Source organism: Mollisia scopiformis (assembly GCF_001500285.1).
Source record: "Mollisia scopiformis unplaced genomic scaffold LY89scaffold_23, whole genome shotgun sequence".
In the NCBI taxonomy this organism is placed as follows: domain Eukaryota; kingdom Fungi; phylum Ascomycota; class Leotiomycetes; order Helotiales; family Mollisiaceae; genus Mollisia; species Mollisia scopiformis.
This window is the reverse complement of record NW_017263603.1, coordinates 436,288-461,965: the sequence shown is the minus strand read 5'-3', so window position 1 is coordinate 461,965 and position 25,678 is coordinate 436,288. Positions and strand designations below refer to the sequence as shown.

Sequence of the window (25,678 nt, the reverse complement as noted above, 5' to 3'; positions counted from 1 at the left end):
AATCCGTACAATGGGCAGCTGTGCTAAATAAAAAAGAGATGACAGAAGCATTGATACTTTAGTACGACCACCAAAAGACTGTGCCCAAGTCGAGAAGCACTTACTTCTTGTGTTTGGTCAGGCATCTTTATTGAGACAGCGATTACAGCTTGAGCCCACTTCATTGTTAGTTTTATTGTCGATCATGCAAGTGCTCATGCAGGAAGAAAACCCCGCAGGTAGACTAGACCCGAAATGGGGAAACTGCCGTTGTACACCGACTTGGTTTGAGCAAAAGTTTAGAGAAATATATCACCGAACAGTCACGAAAATCATTCCTCCAGTGCGACGACACACGGCCCCAATTGCATGTAACTATGCTAATACCGAAGCCTCTGATATTATTCATCGATGCATACGACAGCTTCTCGAACAATATAATCTCGCTTCTGGAAACGACTCTCGATGTTTCCGTCCGAACAATAAAAATCGACAACCCCGCCTTAGCCACCGATGCTGGTTTGCATGAGGAATTGAGACACTATGTTGCGGTAATCTGTGGACCTGGTCCGGGACATCCGGCGAAAGAAGAGGATGTAGGTCTTATAAGGAGAATATGGAAGCTCAGCGAGAATGAGTTGCTGCCAGTTCTGGGGATATGCTTGGGCTTCCAGAGTTTGTGTCTCGAGTTTGGTGCGAAGGTTAGAAGATTGAAAGGTCCGCAGCATGGAATCGTACGCCGAATACAACACGCTGGAGAGAACAAGGTCGAGGGCCAGCAATCGATATTCCACAATGTTGGAGAGATTGCCGCAACGCTTTACCAAAGTCTGTGCGTTGATATTGGCCAGGACTCAGTACCGAACGGGCAGTGGGAAGTACAAAAATGGAAGCCCTCAACACGATGTCCAGATCTCCAGCCTTTAGCATGGGTCGAGCATGACCTGTCTATTGCGAACGATGCCGGTGTGGAAGATGCTAGAGTTTTGGTTGCAGTTCAGCATGTTTCGAAGCCATTTTGGGCCCTTCAGTATCACCCAGAGTCGATTTGCACGAACCCGGAAAGTACGAAAGTCCTTGAACAATGGTTTTTTCATGCAACATGCTGGAATAATCTTCATCGGAAACGACGACTTAGCTTCGATGGACCGATACAAGGCCGGACTGCAGTGCGGGAGAGTCTGCTGTCACAGCATGAGAAGACACGTCTGGAAAAATTAGATGGACATATGGGGCTGACCTCAATTGTTCCCAAGATCCACGCTGTGAATGATTTGGTCTGCCATTCTCTTGTTGTTCCAATCCCAGCAAATGTCTCTGTTGTAGAGATCTCGGAAATCGTCCAAGGAGATAGAGGTGATCGTATCGTTTTCGAGTCCTCGAACGCACATGAGAAATCTGTGGGGTCTGCAGATGTTCGAGGGAAGTATAGCATAATTGGCCTCGAGATTGATGACTGCTTGAGATACGAATACACTTCTGGAGAAAACAGTCTTCGTTCAATTTGCCGCAAACCCGGAGATCAATATTCTCAAATTTTAGATATAGATCCCTATGGGGGGATCTGGCCATTTCTTGCAAAGCATTTGGACCGCAGACAAGTGCTAAACGTCGTCCCAGCAGAGGTTGGCAAGGAATCTCCTTTCTGGGGAGGTTTCATGGGCTACACTACCTATGAGCTAGGTCTCCAAAGCATTGGAGTCATACCTGTCAAGACAGGTGCCAGTAATGTCGGTCGTCCCGACTTGTCATTTGCGTGGGTCACCCGAAGCATGGTAATCGATCATGTCAAGAATATTATCTACCTCCAGGAGCTAGCTCCGAATTCTGATGCTAGCAAATCAGCTTCCTGGCAGAACAGAATTCGCTCGCTGCTACAGAATGCCCTGTTTCCCCTTGACAGCTTCTCACCATATACTACCACATATTCGAATATAGCAGAAGGAACAACAAAAGAGCAGCTCCTCCGTGCTATATCGAAACATGGCATTCCTTTGCCTTGCAGCATCAAGTTTCATTACAACGGCAATACCCTCAGCGGCATAGCTACAACTCACAATCACACCCACACGTCTAAAGCAAGCCCTCCAGTGAGCAACTTTCTCTTGAATGGGACTATGGTACATATTAGAAACATGGCACGATTACCAGCGAAGTTCACGCAGCGAAACCCTTTCCAAAGCACATTACGAAACACCTCGAGCGAATCCGTGCTTTCCATCACCACCCCAGAAGATGCCGATTACGAGCAGAAGGTTCACAAGTGCCAAGAATCCATTCGCAGTGGCGATTCCTATGAGATCTGCCTTACAGACCAAACACTGGTCACTCTCCGCAAATCCCGCTCAATTTCCTCCTGGGATCTATACAAGACTCTTCGTTCCCGCCAGCCAGCACCGTTCGCATCCTATATTCGACTCGGCTCCGCAACTCTCGTCTCTGCATCTCCTGAACGCTTCTTAAAGTACTCCGCAGAAGGAAAATGCGAGCTTCGACCAATGAAAGGCACCGTCCGGAAATCCGCCGAGGTATCGACCCTTGCACAAGCCACCGCGCTCCTCGATATCCCGAAAGAGAAAGCCGAGAATCTGATGATTGTTGATCTTGTGCGCCATGATCTTCACGGCGTGTGCGGAAGCGGGAATGTTGCTGTCCCTAGGCTTATGGTTGTAGAAGAGTACAAGAGCGTCTTCCAGATGATCTCAATTGTCCAGGGACAAATACCACAAGCTGTTGATCCGGATCTAAAATGGCATATGCGTGAGAAGGAAGTCGAGGAGGCGATGAGAAAGAGGTACACTGGACTCGATGTTCTCGCAGCTAGTCTACCACCTGGAAGCATGACTGGGGCGCCGAAGAAAAGAAGCTGTGAGATCTTGCAAGAGATTGAGGGTGGGAAAGACAGAAGCTTGTACTCGGGTGTAGTAGGCTATATGGACGTAGCCGGACGAGGTGACTGGAGTGTGACAATCAGGTGCATGTTCAAATGGGACGACGAAGATGGTGTTGAGATTTTCGAGACTGGTGAGAAGATAGAGACAGAAACTTGGCACATCGGAGCCGGCGGTGCAGTTACAGCTCTCAGCACGGCAAGGGGAGAAAGAGAGGAGATGTTGACCAAGCTAAGTGGTACGTTGGGATTGTTTAGACAGTGACATTTTGCATATACTGGGACTCACGTCGGCTAGCGTGGCGTTTTTGATTACAACATTCAACAAGAGGGGATACTCAACGTATTAGGGTCATGGTCAGGCGTTGCATATACACGGCGGCTCAAAATACTCAACGATACCCAATAGATAGAAAGGGTCTGTTTCAATAGATAGATTTGAAATATCAAAATTTCGCGCGCTACCTTGCTCGAACGTCGTGAAAAACCCAAGACCGTGCTGATGATATGCTACACTTTACACATACAAGTGCTCCTTTTCCCTTCTTTCGTCCTCCCTTGGCTAGGTTGCCGGTTCGATTTCCATTCTCCCTCCCATTTCCGGACACTCTGCTTCCTGATTTAGAATTCTTGCTCCTCTTCAAAGAACATTGAGAAGGCGATGATGGTGCCATAGATGAGTCCACCTCCAATGATGGACATGACACATGCATCCCATCGAATGATCGCTGAGTGTGCAAGCAATACCGGAAGAGCTAGATGCTACGTTAGCACTGATTTCAAAATCTTTTACCCTCCAGCCTTGCTAGCAGCCCCACGCCCATCTCCCATTCCACAGGTTCCTATCATCTTGCAAACGCAAGCTTCATTCCAGTATACGAAGCCTAGCAATCATAAGAGAAATATGAACTTACCAACACCCATCAAGACCAAGAACCCCGTGCAGAAGCGCCCGAAATCCACAACCGCATTACCCGAGCTCTCGACGAAATCATCGGGATTGGCGCATCGTCCACAGATCCAGTTTGGCAGCGGAGCAAGGACGTAGGTCGCGACGACGAGGAGAGGAAGGTATTGGTGGAACAGGGCGCAGGAGAGAATGACTAGAAGGAAACCTATTGCTAGAACCTGATGGGCGGTTAGCCTCTAAGCTCGGAAAGGGAGAAATGGAGGGAGAAGATGATTGAGGGGATGTACAAAGGAGAGTGAAATGATCGTTTTGAGTCCCGCGGTCATCTTGAATTGCATATAGGGTGGTAGTGGGTTGGTTCTTGAGGTGGGTGTTATCGTGAGGCTGCGTTGCGATGTTTCGGGATGAGCGCTTCCTTTCCAACTGAATGTATGACCAGGTTCCGATAATCAACTCACTACTCCTCCATGCAGATTATCGTATTAGAGTAGAGTCGCAGAGTTGATGAGATCGCGGTGGTTGAAATCGCCGTTGTCCTGCCTGCGTGATCTTGTTCTTGAGCTGACGTCCGCCCTCGCGAGGCTCAAGTTGCACCCCGGTAAGCGTGCCCTGCTAAACTACGGCAACCTTAATTCTGGAAAGAGCAAGAGCGAGCTTCGTCGGCGTATCTGCCTTGCCCAAAGAAACTCTCATCAGTCCAGCATTTCACCGCATCGTCTTCTGTCGTTCCATTGCCGCTCTTTACGATACATACACAAGCAGCTAGAGCTGCAGACACGTCAAGATGTTCCGAAACAATTATGATAACGACTCCGTCACCTTGTGAGTTCTACAGGCGCGTTTGGATTGAAGATGAAGCTGATATTAGCACCTATAGCTCGCCACAAGGACGAATCTTCCAAGTTGAATATGCCTCCGAAGCTGTGAAGCAAGGAAGTGTCGTCGTAGGAATAGTCAGCAAGACACATGCCGTCCTTGTCGCATTAAAGGTGCATCCATTTCTCTCCATCTCTGAATCACAAAACAACTAACCAAATCCTCAGCGCAACGCAGAAGAGCTGTCCTCCTACCAAAAGAAAGTCATCGCCATCGACGAACATCTCGGTCTGGCCCTGGCAGGCTTAGCATCCGATGCCCGCGTCCTCTCCAACTTCATGAAGCAACAATCCCTCTCTTCCCGCCTGACCTACGGCCGCGCCATCCCCCTCGAACGCCTCGTATCCTCCATCGGCGACAGAGCACAAACCAATACCCAACATTACGGAAAGAGACCATATGGTGTCGGACTCCTGGTTGCGGGTGTGGATGAGACGGGACCGCATCTATTCGAGTTCCAGCCTTCGGGTATGACGCAGGAGATGGTTGCTTGTGCGATTGGAGCTCGGAGTCAGATGGCGAGGACGTATTTGGAGAGAAATTTGGAGAAGTTTGCGGATGCGGGGAGAGAGGAGTTAGTTAAGCATGGGCTGGCGGCTTTGAAGGAGAGTTTGGCACAGGACAAGGAGTTAACGGTAGAGAATTGCAGTGTCGGTGTTGTTGGTGTTAGAGCGGAGGGTGCAAAGGCTATTGAGGCATTCAAGCTTTATGATGGGATGGAGGTTAAGCAATGGGTGGATTTGGTGGCAGAGGGTAATGAGACTGCGGAGGGGGGAATGGAGGTCGATTCGTAGGGGTCTGGGGAGCTGGGTGATGAATGAAAATGGCATTGTACAACATACAGGAACAATGATAGAAGGGCGAAGTCTAAGCATTTGCTCTAGGTCTATACGAGAGGAGTTTTTGCAACACCTCCCAGCCACGATCTACCTGGTTCCAATGCCCTTCTTTGTGTACCGACGCCAAAAGCAAGCGCTAAATCCATACGCGTCTCTAGTGAGAGAGCTATAATCATCATTGGAGGACCCGTCAGCACTCCATGTGTGCTTGCCACCTATTCATTGCCCCACTCCAACTTGAACCGACCTTCTGCCACCTTGTAGTCCTTCAAACCCTCCACGCACTCCTGGCCAGTCTTTGCTTCCTTGATAATTCCCTTCGTACCCTCTCCCACAAAGCCCGCCTCCACACTTCCCTTGACCCAGTTCAATAAACCATCCCAATACCCCTCCACATTATAAATCACCACGCCTCTATTATGAATCCCCAACTGATTCCAAGTAACAACCTCCATCAGCTCCTCCAAAGTCCCATACCCACCACTCAAAGCCACAAATCCGCTTCCCTGACCCCCAGCCAGCACCTCTTGCGCCATCATTTGCTTGCGGGTGTGCATGTCTTTCACTACTGTCGTCTTGCCATAGGTATTGTAGTCTGGGAGGAACGAGGGGTCGTTGGCTATTGTCGAGTCGGGTCCTCGTTCGTATTTTACCAGGGGAGCGGGGATAATGCCGTGGACGGACGTGGGACCGGAGAGAGAGACGAGAGTACGTGCTACTTCGCCCATGAGGCCTACTGTTCCGCCGCCGTAGACGAGGGAGATGTTGTTTTCGTGGAAGACTTTGGCTAGGGAGCGGGCTGCTTCCTGTGAGGGAGTTAGCTTTGCCAAATTAAAGGTAATAATTAAAGGTAAGAAGTAATAGGAAAGAGTAGCGGGGACATCAATTGCCCGAGCAAGGCGAAATAGTTGCGACTTACCATATGCGCTGGTGACTTTCCTGCGGAGGAGCCACAGAAGACGCAGACCTTGACTGTTGGTGAGCCATTGGAAGGAGTGGCATTCTCGTCGCTCGCAATGCTAAGAACATGGTTGGGATTTAACTTGGAGAGGCCGTGAAGTGGGGTTGAGAGATCTGTAGGTTTCGCCGCTGGTGATGCCCCGCCTGAAGCCATATTGGAATGCAGTATAGAAAGATTTGACTGGGAATTTGAAATCGTATGTATTAAGTCAATTACTCTATTTGAGTCTGATTCGGAATCAATTGATGTTGTGGAAAAACCAATGTTCGAGGAGAGCGCATACGGCTTAAACAAGGCTGATCTTGTACTCAAGTATTCGGTAGCACAAGTGTGGTCAGTTGACTTGTCTGATTTGCTCTGAAAGTGGGCGAAAAGACGAGACAGTTGATAAGGACAGATAGTAGAAGAAATCAATGTTCAAGAATTTCCTATGTTCATGAATGTTCTCAACAAAATACCGCATTCGTTAACTCGACCAAGTTCACGGTGTATGACACATTCTTGCAGCCCTTGTCGCTGTTTCCAGCCGTGCAGCCGCGAAAAGCCTACGTGAAAGATGATTGGTTGATCTGGATCAGGAAGGGTCTCTGATTATCCTAGCCGAGCTGGAAACTTTTGCTCCTCGTCACCTTGTTCAACCTCATCTCGAGCGATTGAGCAAGAGGTTCCGAACATCGACAATTCTTCAAGATGCCTCCTCCAGCAGCTCCAGCAGTTGCCGGTGCGCAAGCACAGACTGAGAGCGGCATGAGCGTAAGTCTTGCTATCCATCAACGGAGAGACATATGCTAATAGCCTCGGTCACAGCCCATGATTAAGTCTGCCATTCAAGGACTTGCTATCTTCTTTGGTATGCAATTTATTATGGGACAATTCATGGGAAATAAAGGTGCCACGACGACCACGACCGACGCTTCCGGAGCTGTTGTTACTGTTCCTGCAAACACTGCTGCTATCCCACCTTTTATGTCGAGACCAAATCACCTTGACGAGGGCGCGGCGTACAATCCTATTCCGCAGAGACTCGCACCTATCTGGCCTCTCGATAGTTCATTGGATATCACAATTGTTGTTTCTCCAACGTTTGTTTCGGAGCCGTTGGCAAAAGTACCGAAGGACAGAATTGTTGTTGAAGAGAATGGATTTAAGTTTGGAAACTATGACGAGAACAGGGTTATTGATACAAGTTTTGAGGTGCCGAAGGAGGTTCAAAACAACGGAACGCTATGGGGACACTTTTACATTGCTCTAGCTGGCAGCAGCATCGACCCTTCAGTTCAAGGATACGACCCGACGAAAGCTTACCATTTCGTTCATCCGCTGACGCAATACATTGCGCAGAAGAAGATCAAGAAAACAAAGAATCTTCTTGCTGCTGCCAATGAGACTGAAACGGTAGGAAATTATGGTTCCAGTTGAAGATGTATACTAATGAAACAATAGGAGGTGGAAGAAGTCCCAACTGGACCTATCATCAAATCCCATTATCATCCGAACTTTACCATGTCTTTCGTCCCGGATGCCGGTGTTATGTTGTTCCCAACTCTTCAACCAGCTGTCCGCCAATACGTTCACCCTGAGGCGACAGGTGCTCGAGATGCCACTGGACAGAATGGATGGTATTATCCTGTTTTGTTCGTGAACACTTTCTGGCAACTCAGAACACATATGATGCCTCTGAACTCCACTGTTACTACTTTGCCTCTCCACATCAACCTCAACCACCTTGCGAATTGGAAGTTCAGTCTTATTGCTAGCGTGGATGAAGGTGTCAAGCAAACTGCCAGAAATGCTGCTAATGGTATGTTATTGATGCGAATTCAAACGTCGGTGATTAACCTTTTTAGGTCAAATGCAAGCTGGAGGTGGAGACGGCACTGAGTTCGAAATGATCAAAGAAGTCCTCCTTGACACAAACATTTACCTCCTGGGCACGACTGTCGTTGTCAGTATCCTTCACATGATCTTTGAAATGTTGGCTTTCAAATCGGACATCAGTCATTACCGAAACAAGAAGAACAATGTCGGTATCTCGGTCAGATCTATTCTCGCAAATGTCTTCATGCAAGCTGTTATCTTCCTTTACTTAATGGATAACAATGAAAACACCAGTAGGTATCCCACACTCCTTATTGCTCACGTCGTTAACAATCTCAGGTTGGATGATCTTGTTCTCTCAAGGTATGGGCATTGTGCTCGAACTCTGGAAGATCACCACTGTCGTCAATGTCCGAATTCGAGACGCGCCCAACTCTTTCATCCCATACCGAATTGCATTCGAAGACACTCACACGCTTTCCGACGTTGAAGAAAAGACCAAGGAGTATGATGAAATTGCTTTCAAGTACCTCTACATGATTGCCGTCCCGCTCCTCCTCGCTTACGCTGGCTATTCCCTCAAATACGAGACTCATAAATCTTGGTACTCATTCGTGATCACTACCCTCGTAGGATCCGTCTACGCTTACGGATTCCTCATGATGGTTCCATCCCTCTACATCAATTACCGCCTCAAGTCAGTGGCACACATGCCCGGCAGAACCATGATGTACAAGACACTCAACACCTTCATCGACGATCTCTTCGCATTCACCGTCAAGATGCCCTTATTGCATCGTCTTGCTACCCTGAGAGACGATGTTATCTTCTTCGTCTACCTGTACCAGAGCTACAAATACAAGGTTGACTACACAAGAGTCAACGAATTCGGCCAAGGAGGAGATGAAGAGCAAATCGAGGAGAAGGTTGCTGCTAGACCGTTAGCTGCCCCAGCGGGAGCTGATGCCAGTGTGGCTGTTAGAAAGGAAGGTGCGCAGAAGGCACAGAAGGTGTTGGATAATGTAGCCGAGAAGGCTTCAGGCTCCTCGAAGAAGGGGAATGCTACCAAGAGGAAATGAGTCCTGCGTCTGAGTGGGAATAGGTAGATATGTATGTATCTGTGATGAATTATTTCACTTGGGACAGTAAATTTCACTGCGCTTCATGCTCGTTGATAATAGTGAAATCCTTAAGGTTGGCTGTGCTTACCGTTCCTGGAGATATTGCAGAACAGAGAATCGCTGTTGAGAAAGAAACCAACACAAGATGAAAATCAAACTTTCTTAAGACTAGGTTATGAAACTTACCTAGGCACCTAGGTACAATATTTTGCAGACTTTGCCTGTACCGTACAGCTGGGATGCGCTAAAAGGCGGAGTCTAGGGCAGAATTTTAGTGCACGATTAGCGAGGGTGCACAGACTCCGGAACATCTCAGAACAGAACAAACCAACTCGAACATCAATAGCGAAACATACAAATCCGGCATTCATCCTGTAAAGTATACAGACTACAGACTGCAGAACGCGCTATTGAATACTTTTGTCATGTCTTGTCTTCGCTTCTCTTCCTCTGTCGTACTATGTCGAACAAAGAAATCGTAGCAATGGAACGCACGTTCACTGTGTTTGGCCTGTTACCTACAGAATTGAGATTGAGAATCGTAAGTGTCTTCTTCGGATACAGCCAAATAATTCCTGAGATACGATGCCGTACTGACCCGAAGATATCATAGTGGGAATTCGCTATTCCAGGTCCCAGAACGATATGCCTGAACCTCGTACCTTGTAAAGATGAGACGAGACACATGGCGATAAAGGATGAGGGGCATGACACTTTGGATGCACCTGAATTGCGCGATGGAGAGACCGCCGCGTCTGGAAGCGCAGATCCACGTCCTACACAAGAAGACGAATCGGACTCGGAAAGCGACTACGAGGAGTCGATCCGCTCTCCCTTTGTGACAGAGGTCGCTTTCAGATCAGACTGCTCTCCGCCGAGTCTGCTATCTGTCTGCCAAGAATCCCGCGCAGTAGCATCAAAACACTATAACAAAACGTTTGCCACGCCTTATGCTCCTGGTAACACCTATTTTGACTTCGACAGGGACACAATCTACGTTCGTTACAACACGGTCTCCCCCAATGGTGCCAATTACCCTGCCTTCATAAAAGAGATGTTTCGAGTCCGAGAAGGGGGTTTGGCGACGATTAGCAGGGTTGCTATTCTGGTACGCCTGGACGAACCATTATCCGCTCGTGGGGGGTGCTCGCTCGAGCTATTGGTATCGGATATCTTGCTGCGAGTTTTCCCTCGCCTCGAAAAGCTCACAATCGTGCTTGCTGAATGGGCAGCCGACCAAGACGATAGTTCGTCGGTCCGCTTCATGGACCCGATCGAGTACGAAGAAAGGATATTGAACAACGGATTATTCCCTCCCGAGCACGTGTCAGGGCAGATGCAGGAAGAGCTCGATTGGAATTGTCTATATTATGCAAAGATTCGCCCCGAGGTTTTGAGTCATATAATTTCGCAGAAGATGACAGCTAGCGACATACCTCCCCTGATGCCGTCTATCGATTACAAACTTGCCTTCAAGGACTCTGAAGAAGAGTACATTCATTCTGTACGGGAGCGTCTGCGAAAAATTTGGGGGAAAGGTAGGAATTTGGAATTCAAAAAGAAAATGGTGATTATTGAAAAGCAGATGGGCGCACCAGGGCTATCGCTTGCTGAGGTTTTTTGATTGTATTGTACGCCTATCATGAAAGTGGGAGCAAGTCGCTGTTCTATCATAACACGCAGTACCAAGGGACTTTGGTTGATAATCACTCATACTGCGGATTATTTAATCACTTGAGACAGAATGTTGACAGCAAGAGATAGCTTGGCAACAGTCAACTTTGAATCCCATAAAGTTGGGTGCAAGATCTTGTTGATGAGAAGAAAGGAAGAAGCGGAGGAGGCGGCCGCTTGTATTTATAGACAAAGGAGAAGAGGAGATTTCTAGAGCCCGTGATTCACTGGTATATGATTTCGGGATTGATATCCGTCATCCCAGAATTCACTAGATTGTACATAATTCCGGAATTCTTGTCCGTCATTCCAGAATTCACTGGTTTAAAAATATTCACCAGCGCACGACTTGGCAGCCTTTTTGGTCATTGTAAATTTCTCTAAGCGGATCTAGAGCTTTATGCACTAGTTCAACGCATGATTTCGGAACTTTTGTTTGTCATTGGGGATAATTACCGCAAGAGAAGCATAATAATTGAGTCAAAATCTACAAGTCTATCAGCGCTCGGTGGCGCCATTAAGCCGGTCTCAAGTCCAGTGCGCGGAGAGCCGCAATAAGCTGCAGGAACAGTGGAGATGTGGCGTTCCTAGGAACAGGGGAAGCGGGGTGACTTTCAAGCCGAGCACGTGATGGAGGCTGAAGCAGGGGACATTTCAACTCTTTTAAAGGGACAGAGAATCCAGTGTCATTTCAGTCCTAATATACATCTATTTCATCTCTACTCTCGAGTATTGGCTGTATATTTGTCTCAAAAAAAACACAAACCCAATATCATCACACTCTATTGTTCAACGACTCCCTGGACTTTCACTGAAACCACCTACACGATGCCATACGAACATGGCCGTCATTATGACCTGGTTGTGTTTGGTGCTACAGGTTCGTGAGAGTTTCGGGGAAAAAACATAACGATGCTAATGAGACATTTCCAAGGCTATACTGGGAAGCTCACAGCTGAACATATTGCCAACCATCTACCCACAGATCTCAGGTGGGCGATTGCTGGACGCTCAAGGGATAAGCTTGAGAAGTTCAGCGACGAGCTAAGGAAGTTGAACCCTGATCGTCTACAGCCTGGTGAGTTTTGTCCATGATTTGCGTGCAAACTGGGTCTATGAAACTGGACGCAAATATCGAACGGAAATGTGATCTCTGGCTATACAATGCAACGATTGCGGTCCCTATCTTGGGACTGGTGCAAGCAATGATTGAAGCTAATTGTAGCACTAGATATCGAGGTAGTTGCGCTGACAGAAGAGGATCTGAATACCTTGGCGAAGAAGACTTTTATCCTCAGTACCACTTTCTTTCGAACTTCTTATCGTCCAGTGAACTGATTCGTGTAGTCACTACAGTGGGACCTTACGGCCTTTATGGCGAGTATGTATGTAAATTCAAGCATGTTAGGTATAAAGAAAGAACCAAGGCTGACCGTATATAGGCTTTCAAGGCATGTGCGGAAAATGGCACTCATTACTTGGACTCCACTGGTGAAGTCACATTTACCGCCAGTATGATCAAGAAGTACGATGCCGTTGCAAAGGAGTCTGGTAGCATGTTGTTCCCTCAACTCGGTCTTGAATCGTCGCCAGCCGACCTGATCACCTGGTCACTTGCGAAGTACAATCGGATGGAGTTCAGGGCGAAAACGCGGGATGTGGTGGTTTCAGTTCACCGGCTTGAGTAAGTAATAGCACCTTCCGTGGAGGGAAGTAGTCGCTTAAAAGACACACAGTTCTGTACCATCTGGTGGCACCGTCAGCAGTCTCTTGTCGATATTCGACGTATGTTCTCTCGAGGAAGTGCATACAGCGATGAAACCGTACGCACTGTCACCCGTGCCCAATCCTAACCAGGCCACCGCTCCCATCTTTCCAGGAACCAAGACCATCCCTCATCTAGGCCGAGTCACGACATTCTTAAGTGGTGCCATGGATCGCGCTATCGTATATCGTACTTGGGGACTGCTCAGTCAAATTCATAGCAAGCAAGAAGAAAGCTATGGTCCCGATTTTAGTTTCGAGGAATACACGAAAACAGGCAATTGGTTCTCGGGTAGGATGGTACATTACGGAACCGCGATGACAGCTCTTTTGCTAGCAAAGTCATCATCCATGAGAAAGCTGGTCAAGAGATTGGTGTACAAACCTGGAGAGGGCCCGAGCATGGAACAAGCCAAGGACGACATAATTGAATATCGAGCTCTTGCGACTCCAGATAGGCCAACAGAAGAAGTGCAAGCTTATTGCCAGGCTACATACCACGGGAGCATGTATTCGTGTTAGTATGGTCATTCCCCGCATGAGAGCAGACTTAATTTTTTTATGCAGTGACTGGTGCGTTTTTGGCGCAGGCTGCGGCTACGGTACATGATGGTAGCCTGAATCTTGGTGGTGGGATCTACACGCCAGCCTGTCTTGGCAAAGGATTTGTTGACAGGCTGGATAATGTTGGGTTTAAGATTGAGACTAGGTCGGTTTCCATATGACACATGTCTATCAATTATTTTTTTGAAGATTGGAGTACCGGCAGCGGTCAGTGCGGAGAGGATGGAAGCTTCAGTCACTTTGAAAGAATTCATCAGTGAACTTCGAATAATACAGCGAAAGCCGAAATAACCTTAACTTAGAGCCCGTTGATTGGTGATATAATACTCTCCTCGTACGTTAACATCCAATCACTCATCCAGGGTCTAAGTCTTGGCCTTTCCTCGCTGTACTAGTAACCCTGCAGATCCTGCGGTTTGCACAGCCTCATTCCCCTTTGTAGATTCTCTAACTTCTCGAATAAATCTTCGTTTCTCACTCCTCATTCCTTTCTATCTTTTATTCTCGAAACTAAATTGCAATGTCCGCGCAAGATTCCCAGGCTGGTGTCTGGACACAGCAACCCTCGTCTACCGCGAATCAAATGTCGACCAAGGACCAGGAAATCGTGGAAGGGATGGAGAAGTGGAAAAATATCCGGGAGCAGAGACGTGCGGAGCAAGGACTGCCGGTTGAGGAGGTAGAGGTGGAAGGTATGTTTCTTGTGATGTGTGGTGGGGATGAGGAAGGGGGCTGATGTTGGTAGATGCGAAGAAGGAGGAAAAGGAGAAGAGGGCTTCGGATAAGGCAGCGTGTTGGCTTTGTTGTTTTCATTGCTCGACTTGTTGTTGAAGAAGGAGCAGGAAGGAAGGGATGGAGATGACGTGGTAGAGAGAATTGAAGGCTGTGTAAGTGCGATTCGGAGTTCAACATGTTATGCGAGTGATGGTTGCTCCAAGTGAGATTCTCGCTTCTTGTTAAGATTACATACCTAGGGATATGACGAATTTTGTCATCACCTAGACTCATGCTCTCAAAACTTGAGGGGACGTTTTTTCAGGATTGAGTCAGGATTGAGTAGACAGAGTTCGATAATACATTGAACAGAAGTTACTTGCTCGAAACGACCTCCCATCACGCCGACACAAACTCCTCAGCAAGCCACTTTCTACTCGTGTATTTTTCCCGACCGGGCCAATTCTTCCTCCACACCGGGCTCATATCAACCTCAAATCTCTCCCAAGTAACAGCAGACGGCGCCTTCAAAGCCAAGCCCAGGTCCCCGGCACCGCGAATAACACTTCCTCGAGTTTGCTCACCCGGACCGCAAAGAGCTGCGATTACAGGCAGTGCTTGCCCCGTCTCACTCTGTCTTGCAAGAAAAGCTCTTCTCAGACCGAAGATAGTCTCAACGAGAGGTTCCGAGAAGAAGTAGCCGCTAACAAGCTCTCCTTCCAGATCCGACCAGCGCAATGTCAGGAGTCGTAGCGAAGTCATATCCTGAACCTTGCACGCCGTCCAATCAACCCTTCCAGTGCGATCTGATGGTCTCACGTCCAGCCATTGCACTTTCTCCATGGTTTTTGGGTACTGTTTGATGAGATTCCTTAATCCTTTGTCGCCGGAATTGATGCATAGTGTGTCGATGGCGAAGTTGATGTATTGTGATGGTAATCCGTGTTCGTACAAGCAACGAGTGTAGCTTTCGATGAAGATTGAATGCGCTTCGTGACTGACTAGCAACAGAGCACAAGATGAGCGAGGGGCAAGTTTTGGTCTGCTGCTATGCTTGCGAAGCTTGATTCGTCGAGGGATATATGAGAGTTGGAATATTTCAATGCGAAGTTCAGCTGGCAATTCGGAGAAACGATGAAATGTCGTGGGTACCGTTTTTGTGTTTTCTGTCGCCATGTTTGCGGTTTTCGAAGTTACAAGTCCAAAAAGTCGCAAGATTTGTGGTGTGCATGTGAAGTTCAGAAGAGCTGCCGAATAGCAACACCTAGAAATACCTAATGTTAATGATATTCGACAACGAACGAAGTCCGGTCAGAACTTGGGAAATATGAATGTTGTAGAATTGAAGTTGAAAGTGGAAGACCAAGACAGGTAAAAGTTGCCACACTTTTGAGTCACGTCCACGTCGTTGGCTTCCGCGAGGCTACTATAGCCACACGTGATCTCGTGGGATAAATGCTTTCATCCCTTTTCTGCTCTGCTCTCTCTCGTCTGTATAGTACAGTCGACTCTTGTCTCGAATTTTGTCGAGATGCATTATAGTATGAATCTTTGAACGCGTTGTGGACATTGTACTCCAATTATTGGATAAGCAATCGTCAGCATCGCCACATTGTGCCAGGTCACAACCAACGACACTTCCAACCAGTTCACAGCCTTGTCCAGCTTCTTTCAATCATCGTCCCAAGGAGAATGGAGGGAACAGGCGAAATAACTCACATTGAGGGAACGGATCTTCAGGATATGAATGAGCGCCCTCCCCATGAGACAGAGCACCAGAGAGTCTCGGGCAATGGTCAAGCTGGAGCGCCGATAAAGCAAGAGGCTGTCTTCACAGTCTTCGCTGCTCTGCCGACGGAGATACGCCTTCAGATATGGAATCAGAGCCTCACACCTCGCATGGTCAAATGGATCCGAAAGAACGAGAGGAATGTGTTCAGCGCGCCAACAAGATCTTTGCCTCTTTTCGAGGTATGCCGAGAGTCACGTGAAGCATCAATTCTTTACGCCTCGTACAAGAAACTACCCGGATCCTCGGGATACATATGGTTCAGCTCTTTAATTGACTACCTCTTCTTCAATCCTGGGTGGATTGGCTTGGTCGACCCTGCCCACGTGACGCCTCTGGCAGACCCCCTCGATTCCCTTCTTCCTGAGCTGGAGAATGTCCGAAACATCATCGTACATGCTAGTTATACCGATGACCGGAAGAAGCCTATCACTATGTTTGAGAAATTCTCTAGTCTGGAACAGATTCTCGTGGCAGGTGAGGAGAGGTCGATTGGTACTCAAAGCAAATTCATGTTGGGAACTGTCTACGACATCAAGCTATACTATGTCGCAATGGTCAAGAAACGGAAGCCCGATGTGAGAATTCCATACATTGCAATCGGTTGTTTAGGCTGGACTGGCAATGAACGGAGACAAATGCACCACGGCAGCGGGGACAACCGGCAACTCCTCGCTGTCTTCGACAATCAGTCCCAAATGATGACGCATTTGAGCTCTGTCAGAGAAGAGGAGTGGAGATTCATCCAGGAACGAAGATCTCAGGCCAGACTCACTCTGCATCTTCGTCGGCGAGATGATCCTCGAGGAACTCGTCAGCCTTCAAGTACAGGCCAAAATACCTACCCAACTACACCTGACCTACCTTCTTATGACGATACAATTTTCCCGAATGGGCATCCGAACTCTGATTCAGAGGATTCTCCTGTTGAAAATAAGAAGCCCAAGAAGCAGAGCAGGTGGCATCAAGTGAAGAGATGGAGCAGGAAGCTACTACGTGCCTGATGTTGGGGTCCTTGACGAAATTACCTTACCTTCTGGCTATACACTACTACGAAAGGCGAAAAGTTGCCTAAGACATAATCAGGGATGACTCTTCTTTGACACCTCTTCTGGCATCTATCCTCCGAGCATTATCGTCTGAAATTGCTCTTCCTATACTACTGTTCTGCCCCAACACGCAATATATTCAGGGATCAATGCCAGACCAGGATTTCGACCTAACTGCAAACGCTACTTCAACAGTCGCCGCGATATTGAAGGCCTGCATGATTTCACCGAGCAAGGGAGACGACAAGGCCGAGGAGACGCTACCACTGATTTTATTACTGAATTAGATAAATGTTCACGAGTACGTAGCCGAATACAGATTCGCTATATGCCAGATATCAACAGCAGTTACAAATGAAACCAAATCAACACAGCCTTAAACACCGGTAGCGAAGCCAATGCGAGAGTTGGTGGTGTCAAAGACTGCGTAGTACTGCTCCAAGAACTTCTGGCCAATGATGCAGTCCACACCCGAGCTGCCACCGTCGTTGATCCAGGCGTAGTACTTGCCAGAGGTGAGGCCGTAGTAGCTGTACTGGGCAGTTGGGACAAGATATTGCGAGGGGGTGAGGGTGTAAGTGGTCGACCCAAACTTGATACCGAAGGTCGCGGTCGGAGCTGTGCTGAATTCGGCAAGGCCAGATGAGCTATCGGTCTTGCCACCGGTGGCAGAGAGGAATTTGTTGTAGGCTGAAGTTGGGATGTAGATCAAAGTGGTTCCGGTGTCAACAATGCCAGAGGCAGTTCCGAGGTTGGTCGAGCCGATGCTGAACTCAGCGACCGCAATACCCCAGTAGGCCGAAGCATCACCGCTCGTAAGCTTCGGGAAGTAGGTGAGGGTTCCAGAGTACTTAGTGCTATCAGTACCACCCAGAGTCAGTTCGCCGTTGGTGTCATCGGTGTCGCTTCCGGATTCGGGTCTGAAGGAAACACCGAGGACTTCAGTCGAGATAGAGCCCTGGCTGTAAAGGTTGTCCATGAAAGTTGGAACGGTGTTTGCGTTGGAGACAGTATCCTCAGTCAGATCGACTGGGCCGAAACCGATAATACCATCGACACCGTCGAATCCAGAGGCTTGAGAAGCAGCGCCGATCGACTGTTTTGTGACAGTGAGGCCAGCGAAGGTGACCGTGTCTGTATACTCGGTGCCAGAGAACGAGCCGCTGCCGTAGCTAACTTCGACAGAGCCGCCGGTAGACTTGCCAGTCGAAGTCTTCTCACACGATGTCTGCGCACCGCACCAGGTGTTTGAAGCTAAACAGCATCAAATTAGCAGATAACTCCAAGAGCGCCTCGAAGCGTTTAGAAGAAGGGACTTACACCCAGTGTCGACGATGAGCTCCCAGGTTTTACCACCAATCACAACCGGGGCGACGTAGGTGACATCTTCGTTAGTGACCGAGCCAGAGCTAACCGCAGCAGTAACGCCGACGGAATTGATACCGTTGATTGCGTTGAGACGGGCCTTTCCTTTGCTGACGACATTCTTGATTGACGTGAAGTTGGAGACATGCTTCAAAGGCACAGCGACTGTCTGGGCTCTGCGCTCAACTGGCGATGCCGAGACTGCGGCGGCAGCAAGGGCAAGAACGGTGGCGAAATACATCGTTTAAGAAGAGGCAGAACTCGTTGGACAAGTGAGAGACTGAGAGTAAAGATAGTAGCTGATGAAGAGAGAGTCATTGTCTAAAGGGAGAAGCGATCTACTTATACATGGCCTATACTGTACTTCAACAACTCACCACTCACCACCCGTGTTGTTCATGGTCAATCTTCCTGCTTCTCGCATGAGGAAGGTGTCGATCCAAAGCGTGATTCTCAACTCCCTATGGGGCAAGTCGTTGTTATCAGGAGTTGCGCCATTCGGGGAGCAGGTCACGCTTGAAATATGCCACCTTCTGTTCTCGAGGGGATCGGCATTGAGCTGCAAGCTTAAAAAATACCCCACCTTCTGTTCCTGACCTGTCGGCACTGAGAGCCAAGCTGAGGTCTGCCACCTTCTGTCTACGGATCGGCATATAAGATAAGCTTTTGAGCCTCAAGTACCACTTGATTAAGGGGTAACCAAGCGGTAGCGCACCCTGATTCGCCTACGAGTAAGAGTAGGATTCCAAAGCGGGGTAATGAGGTGCCGGGGGATGCGCTCTGCACTTGCGATTGGTATGTGCGGGATGGAGGTAAATGCAAGGCAGATCACGCAATTGGATATCGAAATATGGGTAGGGCCGACAGGGCAAGGTTCATCCGAAGTTGGCGATTTCGCCACGCCCAATCTCTTTGCACCCATACAATCATTCTATTTATACGTCTTTTGTAAATATATAACAGCAAGGAGGAAAAAAGGTCTAATCTGCTTCTAACTTGAATAACTTTTAGCACAGAGTTGACTTAGAATTATAGCACTATAGTCAAAACAACACGCACTTACTAATAATCCGATGTTTGCGACCGTGCCCAAGCCCGGTAAGTTTAGATGGTGGTCGATAGGTATGAGTATCTGACACCTGCCGCATTAGGCAGCTCCCGTCCGCCTAAGCGCTCAGTGCTTTTTTAGCTTACCTATCTTAGCTTTAAAGATCGACAAGGATCGTCTCCAGTCTCCGATAAGCCAGTCATACAAGTCAACCCGATCGTCGTGACACACTTGACTCATGCGCATGACAAAGATCGATTGTTGAGAGTGATGGCGGGAGCAGCTTTCCTTGTTGTAAAATTATGGCATCTTATGTCTAATCCACTAAAAGCTAGAAATCAAGTAGAGCTCTCCCTCTTTCTCATCTCTTTCCTCTTGGCGCAACTTATCACAGGATCAGTATCCTTTCCTCCTCTGCGGCCTCGGATCCTTTGTAGGATTCAATCTCACTCCGTCAAATAGACAGACAATACCAAACTTTGAGCTTTTCTGGCTCTTCGTAAACAAAAGAACGAACCTAAACTTGGAGTATCTCCTGAGCTGTGCGTTCGCCACCCAGAATTTCAACTGGCTATTGGCCAGTTGAATAACGGTTCGGACGTGTGCCGAAACTATATAAGTCTTCCCGCACCTGGTATGGAAATCTACAGCCGAGGAGATGTGCAGTACTTTTGCGCTAATAACGGAGATGCAGTTGTCCCAAACTCACTCTTACTGACTCCTCAAGTACATGGACCAATTTTTAGAACGCTTGTCTCTCAACTACTTGAAAATGAACTTCTCAAATGGCATCAATATCGATCCCGCTCCTAGTTCTGCTGTACCCGGCCCTTTTCTACCCACCTATGAATGCAAACTTCGAACCCAGCTCAAGAAGTCAACCTAAGATCTGATCAAGCCACTTGGACCCTAAAGCACTAACAAAGTCACCCGATAACACAAAGCTTAAGCCACTTCTTCTAGAAGATGTACTTGCAGATAGAGCCCGAGGTTCCCGTGCCGTCATCCATGTACCTTCCTAGTCTGGCTCGGCAGGCCGTTGTTGCAGAGGAGAGTGAGTTGACACCGGCAAGATCTGATGACGAATGTGGGAACGGCTTGATATTGTGTGCATTAGCCTCCGTTCGATGGTGAGGATAGTTTGTTATCTATGTGATAGGCTCATGTCCTAGAGAAGATTGGCTGTTTGATGTGAATGAGTTCGATAAATATTTGCCGTTTAATTTTACAAGCTTATTGGGGTATAGAAAACGCTATGGCATACTTTTTGGTAATATATACTGAGCAATTAACATACTCACAGCTTTCCTAGAATATTACGTAGTCCGTGTAATAAGCGAGCCTTATTATGGTACGAGTCTGCTTCGCTAATCATAACTCGTTATCGATTTACTCAAACCCTTGGTATTATCAACTTTACCAACACACTGCCTAAAAGCCTGCCAACTCCAAAAAAATGAGGCTAAAAAATGAGGGATTTCTTCCAATCGAAAGTCAACTTCAAGATTCAGACCAGGACTCAGATCTCTCTCGCAAAGCAAATGAAGACTAGCAAGAAGTCGGTACGGATTTGCAGAGTATGCGAAGCTAGAGGCTTGCATCGTGAACTTTCTCAGACCTAATTAGGTAGCGTCTGCCCAAACAAGATCCAAGGCAGGTATAATTGCTCAACAGAAGATTGCGACTTTGGGATCAAAAAAAAATCCATTGTTTTGAGAATGGCAACGGTGTATTTGAGCAAGAACTCTGCATTGCCAGCTCTGCGTCTGCGGATGGGATCGTGGTCATCTAGCGAGTCGCCGTCTGCATAGAGAATTTTGAAGACACGCAGCTCGCGGCGTGGCCACATTCTAGCTCGAGATACGAGCTCTGGGTCCGTCATGAAGAGTTGCGGTGACAGCTCTCTGTATCTCGACGCCGCAGGTTGTCGCCTGTTCGGACCTACGTGAAGAGAGTAGAGGTCAAGCCGGTAGACGAAACGTTGTCTCTGAATAGTTTCGTCTTCGTACACCGATCTGCTCAAGCGTTCTTCAGCCCGGTCACTCGACGTCTCAGGCCCGGACCTCCCCGTGAGTTTGTAGACCTTTCCTTGCCTCCCATCCTCACCTAGCTCGTATCGGACTTCGTGGACATCACTCTTGCACAGCTGGCAAGTTGCTTGCTCTTGCAGCCAGGTGATTAGGCAGAGATAATCGAAATTGTTATGTCGGCAAGGTTGTGCTTCACACTGCTCGACCAAGTCGCCAAGTCGCCAAGATAGATTACGCAGCATTTAGTAGCCCCGCCGGTGCTGGCGACGAGATCTGTAGAAGAGTATTTTGTAGGACTTGAGAACGCAGGTCTTCGGTGCTGGGTTCCATATCCATCTGCTCAAGCGAGCAACTGCGGCACAGATTCGTCGACAAGCCGAGATGGAATATTGAAGTTTGCGGGGAGAAGAATCGATTCTGGAGCACGTGTTGGGCAAGAGTGGCTATTCGAGTTGCACTCGCACTCGAGGAAAAAAAGAAAGGAGGCAAATAAATGTTTTGGTTCAGACGCGTTGCCCGGATATAAGGCTGGCTTGGCCTGTTTGCAATTGAATCGAGAAAGCATTTGATAAGAAAATCGTGAGCAGGAGAACATCAGCTATGAACTGCCTCGGGCCCTAAAAAGAAAAAAAGAAGGGTTGCAATAGAAGCCTTGAATTACCTCGATATTCTTGAAAGTAGGAGAATAGAGAACGCGTTTAACATAATGATCGTGTCCTTTGGGTGAGATGTTTGAAACTCTAGGTAGCCTTTTATGAGGCTGGAGATTTGATCGTGCTCACCTGCAGGCTGGTGGCGTTTGAAAAGGGCTCCGACTGGATTAGGCTTAGCGCGAAAATCATCACAAGGCTCGAAACAACATCTTCAAGAAAGTTGCGACGACAGAATCATCCGCCACAGCGCAGCTATGGACGACCTCGAATCCCTCGAACTACTCTCTCTGGTCTCAAAAGTGGCCTCAGAGTTGCAGAACCATCTCGGCATCGGCGACAAGACCCTCGCCGAGTTCATCATCGCCCAGCATGCAGAATGCAAGTCCCTTGACGAGTTCCAGAAGAAGCTGGAGGCGATGGGCGCCGAGTTCCCTCAGAGCTTGATCGAGAGTGTCGACCGCTTGGTCAAGACTATGCACCCGAAATACAAGAACGGGAAAGGCACAAATGGCGAGGCGGAGAATGGATCGCGCAGGGTGGAGGAGAAGACTAAGGTTTTCAAGGGCCTTGCGCTGCCGGACAAGGAGTTGCCATGGCAGGACTATGTGGATGCACAGGAAGATGGAGGAGCAAATGGCTCGACCGATGCCATAGATGATACTCTTGCGCTGTTAGAAGGACTTGAGAGCAAGGCGAGGACAGAGAAGCCTGCGCGGACGAGTCGAAAACGAAGTCGAAGTCCTGACGAAGATTATGATAGAGGTCGAAGTCGAAAGGAGAAATATAGGTCACGGTCACGGTCTTTGGAGGATAGAAGACGAAGGAAGAATGGCTACGAGGACGAGGATGATCATCGGCATTCTAGAAACAGTCACAAAAGCAGCAGACGAAGACGAGACGAAGACGAGCAGTTCAGACGGCCCCCTACTCCTGAAATTGACGACGAGCCTATTCTTTTCAAGGTTTATGATGGTCATATTACGGGAGTGAAAGATTTTGGAGCATTTGTGAATATACATGGGGTCAAAGGGAAGGTGGATGGCCTGGTGCATGTGTCAGCCTTGGTCGAGGGTCAGCGTGTGAACCACCCCTCGGATCTGGTATCAAGGGGCCAGCCAGTGAAGATCAAGGTCGTCAAGATTGAAGGTTCCAGGATTGGGCTTTCCATGAAAGATGTTGATCAGGAAACCGGCAGAGACATGGCTCCACAAGCCAGAATACAGTCAGGAGCAAACATGGAGAGGTTAGGCGGGACCAAGAACGAGTATGGCTTGATAGACGATAAAGTGTTGGTCTTTGAAGGCGACATGACAAACAACTCTCGGAAGGTAAAGAAGAGAATGACCTCTCCAGAGCGATGGGAAATCCGGCAACTTATTGCTTCTGGGGTTGTGAAGGCTTCGGATTACCCAGATCTCGATGAAGAATACAACGCCACATTGAATGGCGAGGGAGAAATGGAGTTGGAAGAAGATGTTGATATCGAGCTGCGAGAAGAAGAGCCGCCATTTTTGGCCGGCCAGACCAAACAGTCTCTTGAACTCTCTCCTATCCGAGTGGTCAAGGCTCCAGATGGCTCCATGAATCGAGCTGCTATGGCTGGGACTACTCTTGCGAAGGATCGACGAGAATTAAGGCAACAAGAGGCGCAGGATAAAGCTGCAGAAGAAAGTTTGAAGGTTGACTTATCGGCGCAGTGGAATGATCCCATGGCTGTACCGGATGAGAGAAAGTTCGCTAGTGATCTACGCACCGCCAAACCCCCGACAGCAACTGAAGTCGTGCCTGAATGGAAGCAAGTAACGCAAAATAAGGAACAGTCTTTTGGACGAAGAACAGACATGACGATCAAGCAACAACGAGAATCGCTGCCAGTCTACAGATTCAGATCAGAACTCATCAAGGCTGTACACGCCAATCAACTACTGATTGTAGTTGGAGACACTGGCTCGGGAAAGACAACACAATTAACTCAATATCTAGCTGAAGCAGGTTTTGCTAACAATGGCATGATTGGTTGTACCCAACCACGTCGTGTTGCTGCTATGTCGGTAGCAAAACGTGTTGCAGAAGAGGTCGGTTGTCAGCTAGGCCAGGAGGTTGGATACGCCATTCGATTCGAAGACTGCACCAGTGCCGCGACCAAGATCAAATACATGACCGATGGCATGTTGGAACGAGAGGTTCTCATGGATCCAGAGCTGAAGAGATATTCCGTGATCATGTTGGACGAGGCACACGAGCGTACGATTTCGACCGATGTCCTATTCGCACTACTCAAGAAGACCCTAAAGCGTCGACAAGACCTAAAGGTCATCGTCACGTCCGCAACTCTTGATGCCGACAAATTCTCGGCGTATTTCAACGAATGTCCGATCTTTTCCATTCCGGGAAGAACTTTCCCGGTCGAAATCATGTACTCTCGTGAACCAGAGTCTGATTATTTGGACGCAGCTCTAGTCACGGTAATGCAGATCCATCTCACGGAACCCCCTGGAGACATCCTCCTCTTCTTGACTGGTCAGGAGGAAATCGATACCAGCTGTGAGATTTTGTTCGAGCGGATGAAAGCGCTTGGACCAAGTGTTCCCGAGCTCATCATTCTCCCGGTGTACTCAGCATTACCCAGTGAGATGCAGAGCAAGATTTTCGATCCAGCACCTCCTGGAAGCAGAAAAGTCGTCATTGCCACTAACATTGCAGAGACGTCCATTACGATTGACCATATCTACTATGTCATCGATCCTGGTTTTGTCAAACAGAATGCGTATGATCCCAAGCTGGGAATGGACTCTCTCGTTGTGACGCCCATTTCTCAAGCTCAAGCAAAGCAACGATCTGGTCGTGCAGGAAGAACTGGCCCTGGAAAATGTTTCCGTCTTTACACTGAAGCTGCCTTCCAATCCGAGATGCTACCTACGTCTATTCCCGAAATTCAGAGACAAAATCTTTCACACACCATTTTGATGCTCAAAGCAATGGGAATCAACGATCTGCTACACTTCGACTTCATGGACCCTCCGCCCACAAATACAATGTTAACAGCTCTCGAAGAACTCTACGCCTTATCCGCTCTAGACGACGAAGGTCTCCTCACCCGCCTCGGTCGCAAAATGGCTGATTTCCCCATGGACCCCTCCCTCGCCAAAGTCCTCATCGCAGCCGTGGACATCGGCTGCTCGGACGAGATTCTTAGCATTGTGGCCATGCTCTCCATGCCAACCGTCTTCTACCGGCCTAAGGAAAAGCAAACGCAGGCCGACCAGAAGAAAGCCAAGTTCCACGACCCGCACGGTGACCACCTTACGCTGCTCAACGTCTACAACTCCTGGAAACAGAATAAATACGCCAACCCTTGGTGCTTTGAGAATTTCATTCAAGCGCGAAGCATGCGCAGAGCGAAGGATGTGAGGGATCAGCTTGTGAAGATTATGGAGCGGTATAAACACCCGATTGTCTCCTGCGGGCGCAACACACAGAAAGTCCAACAAGCGCTCTGCTCTGGCTTCTTCCGGAACTCCGCACGCAAAGACCCGCAAGAAGGGTACAAAACTCTCATCGAAGGCACGCCAGTGTATCTTCATCCAAGTTCCGCGCTGTTTGGCAAGCAGGCCGAATGGGTGATTTATCACGA

The 25,678-nt window shown here is 48.3% G+C and overlaps 12 protein-coding genes across 12 annotated transcripts; 7 read left to right on the top strand and 5 right to left on the bottom strand.

Annotated features, from left to right (window-relative positions):
• Positions 1–356: 356 nt before the first annotated feature.
• LY89DRAFT_624960 (para-aminobenzoate synthase) lies at positions 357–3,288 on the top strand (the record flags this gene model as incomplete). Its single annotated transcript, XM_018211059.1, has 2 exons — positions 357–1,867; positions 2,063–3,288. The coding sequence occupies 2 exons, from the start codon at positions 357–359 to the stop codon at positions 3,132–3,134; spliced, it is 2,583 nt and encodes an 860-aa protein (XP_018065934.1). The 3' UTR covers positions 3,135–3,288.
• LY89DRAFT_688785 (vacuolar protein sorting 55) lies at positions 3,289–4,237 on the bottom strand. The gene is made up of 3 exons (XM_018215772.1): positions 4,067–4,237; positions 3,784–3,997; positions 3,289–3,624 (listed from the first exon to the last, which is right to left on the bottom strand). The coding sequence occupies exons 1-3, from the start codon at positions 4,103–4,105 to the stop codon at positions 3,491–3,493; spliced, it is 387 nt and encodes a 128-aa protein (XP_018065933.1). The 5' UTR covers positions 4,106–4,237; the 3' UTR covers positions 3,289–3,490.
• Positions 4,238–4,563: 326 nt separating this feature from the next.
• On the top strand, positions 4,564–5,449 carry LY89DRAFT_594492 (putative proteasome subunit alpha type-1; the record flags this gene model as incomplete). Its single annotated transcript, XM_018209807.1, has 3 exons — positions 4,564–4,601; positions 4,657–4,768; positions 4,823–5,449. 3 exons carry the CDS (start codon positions 4,564–4,566, stop codon positions 5,447–5,449), a joined length of 777 nt encoding a protein of 258 aa, XP_018065932.1.
• A 130-nt stretch (positions 5,450–5,579) lies between these two features.
• On the bottom strand, positions 5,580–6,941 carry LY89DRAFT_227770 (uncharacterized protein). Its single transcript, XM_018206012.1, has 3 exons — positions 6,739–6,941; positions 6,414–6,682; positions 5,580–6,300 (listed from the first exon to the last, which is right to left on the bottom strand). The coding sequence occupies exons 2-3, from the start codon at positions 6,606–6,608 to the stop codon at positions 5,710–5,712; spliced, it is 786 nt and encodes a 261-aa protein (XP_018065931.1). The 5' UTR covers positions 6,609–6,682; positions 6,739–6,941; the 3' UTR covers positions 5,580–5,709.
• A 146-nt stretch (positions 6,942–7,087) lies between these two features.
• LY89DRAFT_688782 (cleft lip and palate transmembrane 1) lies at positions 7,088–9,454 on the top strand. The gene is made up of 5 exons (XM_018215771.1): positions 7,088–7,208; positions 7,263–7,850; positions 7,899–8,256; positions 8,303–8,566; positions 8,613–9,454. The coding sequence occupies exons 1-5, from the start codon at positions 7,146–7,148 to the stop codon at positions 9,350–9,352; spliced, it is 2,013 nt and encodes a 670-aa protein (XP_018065930.1). The 5' UTR covers positions 7,088–7,145; the 3' UTR covers positions 9,353–9,454.
• A 292-nt stretch (positions 9,455–9,746) lies between these two features.
• Positions 9,747–11,371, top strand: LY89DRAFT_722697 (uncharacterized protein). The gene is made up of 2 exons (XM_018218751.1): positions 9,747–9,935; positions 10,008–11,371. The coding sequence occupies exons 1-2, from the start codon at positions 9,855–9,857 to the stop codon at positions 11,016–11,018; spliced, it is 1,092 nt and encodes a 363-aa protein (XP_018065929.1). The 5' UTR covers positions 9,747–9,854; the 3' UTR covers positions 11,019–11,371.
• Positions 11,372–11,785: 414 nt separating this feature from the next.
• LY89DRAFT_654225 (uncharacterized protein) lies at positions 11,786–13,688 on the top strand. Its single transcript, XM_018212289.1, has 7 exons — positions 11,786–11,948; positions 12,003–12,146; positions 12,300–12,365; positions 12,416–12,453; positions 12,511–12,752; positions 12,805–13,349; positions 13,400–13,688. The coding sequence occupies exons 1-7, from the start codon at positions 11,897–11,899 to the stop codon at positions 13,555–13,557; spliced, it is 1,245 nt and encodes a 414-aa protein (XP_018065928.1). The 5' UTR covers positions 11,786–11,896; the 3' UTR covers positions 13,558–13,688.
• A 228-nt stretch (positions 13,689–13,916) lies between these two features.
• On the top strand, positions 13,917–14,227 carry LY89DRAFT_739000 (uncharacterized protein; the record flags this gene model as incomplete). Its single annotated transcript, XM_018220428.1, has 2 exons — positions 13,917–14,088; positions 14,142–14,227. The coding sequence occupies 2 exons, from the start codon at positions 13,917–13,919 to the stop codon at positions 14,225–14,227; spliced, it is 258 nt and encodes an 85-aa protein (XP_018065927.1).
• A 94-nt stretch (positions 14,228–14,321) lies between these two features.
• LY89DRAFT_227519 (uncharacterized protein) lies at positions 14,322–15,544 on the bottom strand. The gene has a single exon (XM_018206010.1). It carries the CDS (start codon positions 15,284–15,286, stop codon positions 14,510–14,512), a length of 777 nt encoding a protein of 258 aa, XP_018065926.1. The 5' UTR covers positions 15,287–15,544; the 3' UTR covers positions 14,322–14,509.
• On the top strand, positions 15,505–17,114 carry LY89DRAFT_227657 (uncharacterized protein). Its single transcript, XM_018206011.1, has 2 exons — positions 15,505–15,697; positions 15,830–17,114. The coding sequence occupies exon 2, from the start codon at positions 15,854–15,856 to the stop codon at positions 16,901–16,903; it is 1,050 nt and encodes a 349-aa protein (XP_018065925.1). The 5' UTR covers positions 15,505–15,697; positions 15,830–15,853; the 3' UTR covers positions 16,904–17,114.
• Positions 17,115–17,324: 210 nt separating this feature from the next.
• Positions 17,325–18,554, bottom strand: LY89DRAFT_674149 (acid protease; the record flags this gene model as incomplete). Its single annotated transcript, XM_018213414.1, has 2 exons — positions 17,325–18,202; positions 18,269–18,554. The coding sequence occupies 2 exons, from the start codon at positions 18,552–18,554 to the stop codon at positions 17,325–17,327; spliced, it is 1,164 nt and encodes a 387-aa protein (XP_018065924.1).
• Positions 18,555–20,615: 2,061 nt separating this feature from the next.
• LY89DRAFT_722692 (uncharacterized protein) lies at positions 20,616–21,633 on the bottom strand (the record flags this gene model as incomplete). Its single annotated transcript, XM_018218750.1, has 1 exon — positions 20,616–21,633. One exon carries the CDS (start codon positions 21,631–21,633, stop codon positions 20,980–20,982), a length of 654 nt encoding a protein of 217 aa, XP_018065923.1. The 3' UTR covers positions 20,616–20,979.
• Positions 21,634–25,678: the final 4,045 nt, after the last annotated feature.